This window comes from Zalophus californianus, chromosome 1, assembly GCF_009762305.2.
Source record: "Zalophus californianus isolate mZalCal1 chromosome 1, mZalCal1.pri.v2, whole genome shotgun sequence".
NCBI classification, from domain to species: Eukaryota; Metazoa; Chordata; class Mammalia; order Carnivora; family Otariidae; genus Zalophus; species Zalophus californianus.
In genome coordinates, this window is record NC_045595.1 from 169,823,232 (window position 1) to 169,832,224 (window position 8,993).

General features: G+C 36.8%; 1 protein-coding gene and 1 non-coding gene across 2 annotated transcripts; both read left to right on the forward strand.

Moving 5' to 3' along the window:
• Positions 1-635: 635 nt before the first annotated feature.
• On the forward strand, positions 636-761 carry LOC113919103. The gene has a single exon (XR_003518833.1). It is a non-coding gene; the product is annotated as a small nucleolar RNA SNORA20 (small nucleolar RNA).
• A 308-nt stretch (positions 762-1,069) lies between these two features.
• On the forward strand, positions 1,070-1,501 carry LOC113915894 (T-complex protein 1 subunit alpha-like). The gene has a single exon (XM_027581797.1). It carries the CDS (start codon positions 1,070-1,072, stop codon positions 1,499-1,501), a length of 432 nt encoding a protein of 143 aa, XP_027437598.1.
• The last annotated feature ends 7,492 nt before the right edge of the window (positions 1,502-8,993 follow it).

Sequence of the window (8,993 nt, forward strand, 5' to 3'; positions counted from 1 at the left end):
TAAATAACTTTGGCTGTATCACAAAGATTCAGGACCATGTAGTTTCATTTTCATTTCTCTCCATGTACTTTTTGATTTCTTCTTTGATTTCTTGGTTGACCCATTCGTTGTTTACTAGTGTGTTATGTAACCTTAATGTATTTGTGCTATTTTCAGATTTTTCTTGTGGTTTATTTCTAGTTTCATAGAGTTGTCGTCAGAGAAGACTCATAATATAACTTCACTATTTTTTAATTTGTTGCAACTTGTTTCATGGTTTAATATGTGATATGTTCTGGATATTGTTTTATCTGCACTTGAAAAGAATGTGTATTCTGCTGTTTTAGGATGGAATTTCCTGAATATACCTGTTAAATCTATCTAGTCCAATGTGTCATTCAAAGCCACTCTTTCCTTGTTGATTTTTGGTTTGGATGATCAATTCACATCCATTCATGTAAGTGAGATGTTAAAGTCCCCCACTATTATTGTATTACTATTGATTAGTTCTTTTATGTTAGCCATTAACTGCTTTATGTATTTGGGTGCTCTCATGCTGGGTACATATATATTTACAATTGTTATATCTTATTAGATTGTCCCCCTTATTATTATATAGTGTCCTTCTCTGTCTCTTGTTAAAGTCTATTTTGTCCCTTTCCATTGATTTGCTGCTCTAGTCTTTTAGTAAGCAGTTAATACACATGGGAGAGAACAATATTAGGCTGTTGTAAATGGAGTTGGAGTAACAATTTCATCTCTTCTGTGAAGTCCAGATATTGCTTTTATGTCTGAATGAACCATGTAAGCAGGATTCAGTCAAGGTGATTATGGTGAATTTCTATATAGGCTGATTTTATAAAAATGTTGATTTAAGAATTTCACTTTATTTTTTAAAATAGCACTAAGACTTATACATCTGCATCAGTTATCTTATGTGGGGCAAATGGTTTTACATGCGATGAGATGGAGCTCTTTACATGATGCTTTTTGTGTTTTGAAGAGAGTTTTGTAGTCAAAATCCGTGGTTCCACGTGGGGATGCTATATAAGCAGCCCCTTCCATATACCTTGAAAACTAAACAACCAGCATGGGGTCTCAAAAACAGCTTGCTATTGCGGAGTTTGCAAGATCTGTTCTTATTATTCCTAACACACTGACAGTTAATGCTGCTCCAAACTCCACAGATCTCACTGCAAAGTTAAGAGCTTTCCATAATGAGGCTCAAGTTAACCCAGAATGCAAATATCTCAAATGGATTGGTCTTGATTTGGTCAGTGGTAAACCTCGAGAGAACAAACAAGCAGGGGTATTTGAACAAACCATAGAGAAAGTTAAGAGTTTGAAATTTGTGACAGAAGCTTCAATTACCATTCTTCAAATTGATGATCTTATCAAATTATACATGGAAAGCAAAGATAAGCATGGAGGTTATGAAGATGTTCTTCACTCAGGAGCCCTGATGACAGAGCTGATTTCTTTGATTGATAACAATATTAGATGCCATTATCTTGTACCTTGAGTATTGCACATTAAAAATAATGAGCTGTCAAAAAAAAAGTCTAGTTTGTCTGTTATTAGTATTCGTACCCTGGCTTTCTTTTGACATACATTTGCATGATAAATGCAAATCTCCATTCCCTCACTTTCAATCTGCATGTGTCTTTAGGTCTGAAATGAATCTCTTGTAGGCAGCATTATCCATTCCATCATCCATGTCATTTGATTGGAGAGTTTAGTCCATTTACATTGGAAATAATTATTGATATGTATTTATTGCCATTTTGTTCCTTGTTTTATGGTTGCTTTAATAATTTTTCTCTGATCCTTTCTTCTCTTGCTCTCTTTCGTGATTTGCTGGCTTTCTTTGGTGATGTACTTGGATTCCTTTCTCTTTGCATATTTATTACTGGTTTTTGTTTTGTGGTTACCATTAGATTTTATATAACAGCTTATTCATATAACAGTCTATATTAAGCTTATGGTTGCCTAAATTTGAACCCATTCTTTACTCCTCTTTCCCCACGTTTTAGCTATATGGTGGCATATTTTACATCCTTTTATTTTGTGAATCTCCCTGACTGATTTTTATAGATACATATATTTTTACTGCTTTTGTGTTTTCTACTTTTCATACTCTTATGATCTTTCCTTTCCACTCAAAGAGTACCCCTTAACATTTCTTTATTTTTTTTAAAGATTTTATTTATTTATTTGACAGAGAGAGAGAGAGAGAGAGAGACAGCAAGAGAGGGAACACAAGCAGGGGAGTGGGAGAGGGAAGCAAGCTTCCCATCAAGCAGGGAGCCTGGTGCAGGGCTTGATCCCAGGACCCTGGGATCATGACCTGAGCCTAAGGCAGATGCTTAACGACTGAGCCATGCAGCACCCCCCTCCTCCCTTAACATTTCTTACAGGGCTAGGTTAGTAGTAATGAATTCCTTTAGCTTTTGCTTGTCTGAAAAACTCCTTATCTCTCCTATTCTGAATGATAGCATTGATGGATAGAGTTTTCTTGACTGTGGATTTCCTTTCAGCACTTTGAATATATCATGCTCCTCTCTTCTGGCCTGCTAAGTTTTTGCTGAAAAATCTGCTGATAGCTTTATGAAGTTTCCTTTGTATGCAACTGTCTTTTCTCTTGCTGCTTTTAATTTTCTCTTTATCATTACATTTTGCCATTTTAATTACTATGTATTTTGGTGTGGACCTTCTCATGTTGATTTTGTTGGGGGATCTCTATACTTATTGGATTTGGATATCTGTTTCCATCCCCAGATTAGGGAAGATTTCAGCTATTATTTCTTTTTCTTTTCTTTTATTTTCTTTTATTTATTTTTTCTTTTTATTAAATTCAATTAGCCAACATTCATTAGTTTTAGATGTAGTGTTCAGTGATTCATTAGTTGCAGACAACACCCAGTGCTCATCACTATTATTTCTTTTTTTTACTTTGTTTTATTATGTTACATTAGTCAACATTAGTTTTTGATGTAGTGTTCCATGATTCATTGTTTGAATATAACACCCAGTGCTCCATTCAATACGTGCCCTCCTTAATACCCATCACCAGGCTAACCCATCTCCCCACCCCCGTCCCTTCTAAAACCCTCATTTTGTTTCTCAGAGTCCATAGTCTCTCATGGTTTGTCTCCCCCTCCGATTTCCCCCCCTTCGTTTTTCCCTTCCTACTATCTTCTTCTTTTTTTTTTAAACATATAACATATTATTTGTTTCAGAGGTAGAGGACTGTGATTCACCAGTCTTACACAATTCACAGTGCTCACCATAGCACATACCCTCCCCAATGTCCATCACCCAGCCACCCCAACCCTCCCACCCCCCACCCACCACTCCAGCAACCCTGTTTGCTTCCTGAGATTAAGAATTCCTCATATCAGTGGGATCTTGATACTTGTCTTTCTCTGATTGACTTATTTAGCGTAGCATAATACCCTCCAGTTCCATCACGTCATTGCAAAAGGCAAGATTTTGGACTTTTTTTGATGGCTGCATAATATTCCATTATATATATATATATACACCATGTCCTCTTTATCCATTCGTCTGTTGATGGACATCTTGGCTCTTTCGATAGTTTGGCTATTGTGGACATTGCTGCTATAAACATCGGGGTGCATGTACCCCTTCGGATCACTACATTTGTATCTTTGGGGTAAATACCCAGTAGTGCTATTGCTGGGTCATATGGTAGCTCTATTTTCAATTTTTTGAGGAACCTCCATACTGTTTTCTGAGTGGCTGCACCAGCTTCCATTCAACCAAGGAGTCTAGGAGGGCTCCCCTTTCTCTGCATCCTTGCCAACATCTGTCATTTCCTGACTTGTTAATTTTAGCCATTCTGACTGGTGTGAAGTGGTAATCTCATTGAGGTTTTGATTTGGATTTCCCTGATGCCGAGCTATGTTGAGCACTTTCTCATGTGTCTGTTGACCATTTGGATGTCTTCTTTGGAAAATTGTCTGTTCATGTCTTCTGTCCATTTCTTGATTGGATTATTTGTTCTTTGGGTATTGAGTTTAATAAGTTCTTTATAGATTTTGGATACTAGCCCTTTATCTGATATGTCATTTGCAAATATCTTCTCCCATTCTGTCGGTTGTCTTTTGGTTTCGTTGACTGTTTCTTTTGCTGTGCAAAAGCTTTTTTATCTTGATGAAGTCCCAATAGTTCATTTTTGCCCTTGCTTCCCTTGCCTTTGGCGATGTTTCTAGGAAGAAGTTGCTGCAACCTCACCTGAGGTTGAAGAGATTGCTGCCTGTGTTCTCCTCTAGGATTTTGATGGATTCCTGTCTCACATTTTGAGTCTATTTTTGTGTGGTGTAAGGAAATGGTCCAGTTTCATTCTTTTGAATGTGGCTGTCCAATTTTCCCAACACCATTTGTTGAAGAGACTGTCTTTTTTCCATTGGACATTCTTTGCTGCTTGGTCGAAGATTAGTTGACCATAGAGTTGAGAGTCCATTTCTGGGCTCTCTGTTTTGTTCCATTGATCTATGTGTCTGTTTTTGTGCCAGTACAATACTGTCTTGATGATGACAGCTTTGTAATAGTGCTTGAAGTCCAGAATTTTGATGCCACCAGCTTTGCTTTGCTTTTTCAACATTCTTCTGGCTATTCGGGATCTTTTCTGATTCCATACAAATTTTAGGATTATTTGTTCCATTTCTTTGAAAAAAGTCGATGGTATTTTGGTAGGGATTGCATTAAATGTGTAGATTGCTCTGGGTAGCATTGACATCGTCACAATATTTGTTCTTCCAATCCATGAGCATGGAACGTTTTTCCATTTCTTTGTGTCTTCCTCAATTTCTTTCATGAATATTTTATAGTTTTCTGAGTACAGATTCTTTGCCTCTTTGGTTAGATTTATTCCTAGGTATCTTATGGTTTGGGTGTAATTGTAAATGGGATCGACTCCTTAATTTGTCTTTCTTCTGTCTTGTTGATACTATATAGAACTGTCACTGATTTCTGTGCATTGATTTTATATCCTGCCACTTTACTGAATTCCTGTATGAGTTCTAGTAGTTTTGGGGTGGAGTCTTTTGGGTTTTCCACATAAAGTATCATGTCATCTGCAAAGAGTGAGTGTTTGACTTCTTTGCTGATTCAGATGCCTTTGATTTCTTTTTTTGTCTGATTGCTGTGGCTGGGACTTCTAGGACTGTGTTGAAGAGCATTGGTGATAGTGGACATCCCTGCCTTGTTCCTGACCTTAGGGGGAAAGCTCTCAGTTTTTCCTCATTGAGAATGATATTGGCTGTGGGTTTTTCATAGATGGCTTTTATGATATTGAGGTATGTATTCTATCCCTATACTGTGAAGAGTTTTGATCAAGATGGGATGCTGTACTTTGTCAAATGCTTTTTCTGCAGCTATTGAGAGGATCATATGGTTCTTGTTCTTTCTTTTATTAATGTATTGTATCACATTGATTGATTTGCGGATGTTGAACCAAACTTTTCCTGCAGCCCAGGAATAAATCCGGCTTAATCATGGTGAATAATCCTTTTAATGTACTTTGGGTCCTATTGACTAGTCTCTTGGTGAGAATTTTTGATCCATGTTCATCAGGGATATGGTCTGTAATTCTCCTTTTTGATGGGGTCTTTGTCTGGTTTTGGGATCAAGGTAATGCTGGCCTTATAAAATGAGTTTGGAAGTTTTCCTTCCATTTCTATTTTTTGGAACAGTTTCAGAAGAATAGGCATTAATTCTTCTTTAAATGTTTGGTAGAATACCCCTGGGAAGCCATCTGGCCCTGGGCTCTTGTTTGTTGGGAGATTTTTGCTTACTGCCTCAATTTCCTTAGTGGTTACAGGTCTGTTCAGGTTTTCTATTTCTTCCTGGTTCAGTTTTGGTAGTTGATACATCTCTAGGAATGCATCCATTTCTTCCAGATTATCTAATTTACTGGCATATAGATGTTCATATTTTCTTACAATTTTTTGTATTTCTTTGGCATTGGTTTTGATCTCTCCTCTTTCATTCATGATTTTATTTATTTGGGTCATTTCTCTTTTCTTTTTGATAAGTCTGGCCAGGAGTTTATCAATCTTATTAATTCTTTCAAAGAACTAGCTCCTAGTTTGTTGATCTGTTCTACTATTCTTTTGGTTTCTATTTCATTGATTTCTGCTCTGATTTTTATTAATTCTCGTCTCCTGCTGGGTTTAGGCTTTATTCGCTGTTCTTTCTCTGGCTTCTTTAGGTATAGGGCTAGGTTGTGTATTTGAGACCTTTCCTGTTTCTTTAGAAAGGCTTGTATTGCTATATATTTTCCTCTTAGGACCGCCTTTGCAGCATCCCAAAGATTTTGAACAGTTTTGTTTTCATTTTCATTGGTTTCCATGAATTTTTAAAATTCTTCCTTAATTTCCTGGTTGACCCATTTATTCTTTAGTAGATGCTCTTTAGCCTCCATGTATTTGAGTTCTTTCTGACTTTCCTCTTGTAATTGAGTTGTAGTTTCAAAGTTGTGGTCCAAATATACCCAGGGAATGATCCCAATCTTTGGTACCAGTTGAGATCTGATTTGTGACCTAGGATGTCATCTATTCTGGAGAATGTTCCATGGGCACTAGAGATGAATGTGTATTCTGTTGCTTTGGGATGGAATGTTCTGAATATATCTGTGAAGTCCATCCAGTCCAGTGTGTCATCTAAAGCTTTTATTTCCTTGTTGATCTTTTGCCTGGATGATCTGTCCATTTCAGGGAGGGTGTTGTTAAAATCCTCTACTTATTGTATTGTTGTTGATGTGTTTCTTTGATTTTGTTATTAATTGGCTGCTCCCATGTTAGAGGCATAGATATTTACAATTGTTAGGTTTTCTTGTTGGATATACTCTTTAAGTATGATATAGTGTCCTTCCTCATCTTTTATTATAGTCTTTGGTTTAAAATCTAATTTGTCTGATATAAGGTTTGCCACCCCAGCTTTCTTTTGATATCCATTAGCATGGTAAATGGTTTTCTATCCCCTTACTTTCAATCTGGAGGCATCTTTGGGTCCAAAATGAATCTCTTGTGGGCAGCATATCGATGGGTCTGTGTCTTTGGATTGGGGGTGTCTTTGGGTCTAAAGAGAGTCTCTTGCAGGCAGCATATCAATGGGTCTGTGTGTTTTGATTGAGGTGTTTAGCCCGTTTACATTCACGGTAACTATTGAAAGATATGAATTTAGTCCCATTGTATTGCCTATTAGGTGACCGTTTTTGTATATTGTCTCTGTTCCTGTCTGGTCTATGTTACTTTTAGGCTCTCTCTTTGCTTAGAGGACCCCTTTCAATATTTCTTGTAGGGCTGGTGTGGTGTGTGCAAATTCTTTTAGTTTTTGTTTGTGCTGGAAGCTTTATATCTCTCCTTCTATTTTCAATAACAGCCGAGCTGTATATAGTATTCTTGGCTGCATATTTTTCTCGTTTAGTGCTCTGAATATATTGTGCCAGTCCTTTCTGGTCTGCCAGGTCTCTGTGGATTGGTCTGCTGCCAATCTAATGTTTCTATTGTTGTAGGTTACAGGCCTCTTGTCCCAAGCTGCTTTCAGAATTTTCTCTTTGTCTCTGAGACCTGTGAGTTTTACTATTAGATGTCAAGGTGTTGACCTATTTTTATTGATTTTGAGGGGGTTCTCTGTGCCTCCTAGATTTTGATGTCTGTTTCCTTTCCCAAATTAGGGAAGTTCTTCGCTATAATTTGCTCCAATATACCTTCTGCCCCCCTCTCTCTTCTCCTCTCGTGATCCAGTAGTTGTTTATCTCTCTTTTTCTCAGCTTCTTTTTCTCCATGATTTGGTCTTCTATATCACTAATTCTCTCTTTGGTCTCATTTATCCTAGCAGTTAGAGCCTCCGTTTATTATTGCACCTCATTAATGGCTTTTTGTTTCTGACTTGGTTAAATTTTAGTTCTTTTATTTTCCAGAAAGGATTCTGTAGTTTCTTCTATGCTTTTTTCAAGTCCAGCTAGTATCTTTATTATCATCATTCTGAACTCTAGTTCCAACATCTTACTAATGTCTGTATTGATCAGGTCCCTGGCAGTCAGTACTGCCTCTTGTTCTTTTTTTTTGAGGTGAGTTTTTCCATCTTGTCATTTTGTCCAGAGGAGAATAGATGAATGAGAGAAAAAAATGCTAATAGAGTAATAACAACCCCAGAAAAAAATATACACTAAACAAATCAGAAGAGACCTGAAACCGGGGGAAAGAAAGAAAGAAAGGAAGAAAAGACGGTGGCTCAGTCGTTGGGCATCTGCCTTCAGCTCAGGTCATGATCCCAGGGTCCTGGGATCAAGCCCCACATTGGGCTTCCTGCTCGGCAGGAAGCCTGCTTCTCTCTCTCTCTCCCCCTGCTTGTGTTCTCCTCTCGCTGTGTCTCTCTCTGTCAAATAAATCAATAAAATATTTTAAAAAGAGAATATGATCAAATATAATCAGGCTGGTGAATAGATCAGTGCCACACACTAGGTTTGGGGCGTATTTTGGTCTGTTAGAAGAAAGTGCCTCCCAGAATTTTAAAGAAAGAAAAACTTATATATGTACAAAAATAAGGGTAAATACAATGAAGGGATGGAATATGATGAAAAGATGAAAATTACAAAAGATTTTATAAAAGGAATTGATAAGATAAGAATTTGGTTGGAAAAGGAAAGGAGAGAAATTAAAAAAAAGGGGGGGAGAGAATGTGATCAGGCAGGAGAATAGAACAAAGCCATACACTAGAGATTTAGGGTATATTGTGGTCTGTTAGAAGAAACTGTATCCCAAAATTTTAAAGAGAGAACTTATATATATACAAAAAATCAGGTTAACTACAATTAAGGGATAGAATATGACTCTAAAAATGAAAAATAAAAAAGATCTTTAGAAAAAGGGATTGATAAGTTGTTGGTTGAAAAAAGGAAAATAAAAAATTGAAAACAATATAGAAAAAGACAAAAATGAAGAAAATTAAAAAAATTAACTTTGAAAGACTAAAGAATCATGGGG

Bases quoted from the DNA above. Each gene is read 5' to 3' on its own strand.
- LOC113915894 (XM_027581797.1), top strand. From the start codon at position 1,070: ATGGGGTCTCAAAAACAGCTTGCTATTGCGGAGTTTGCAAGATCTGTT.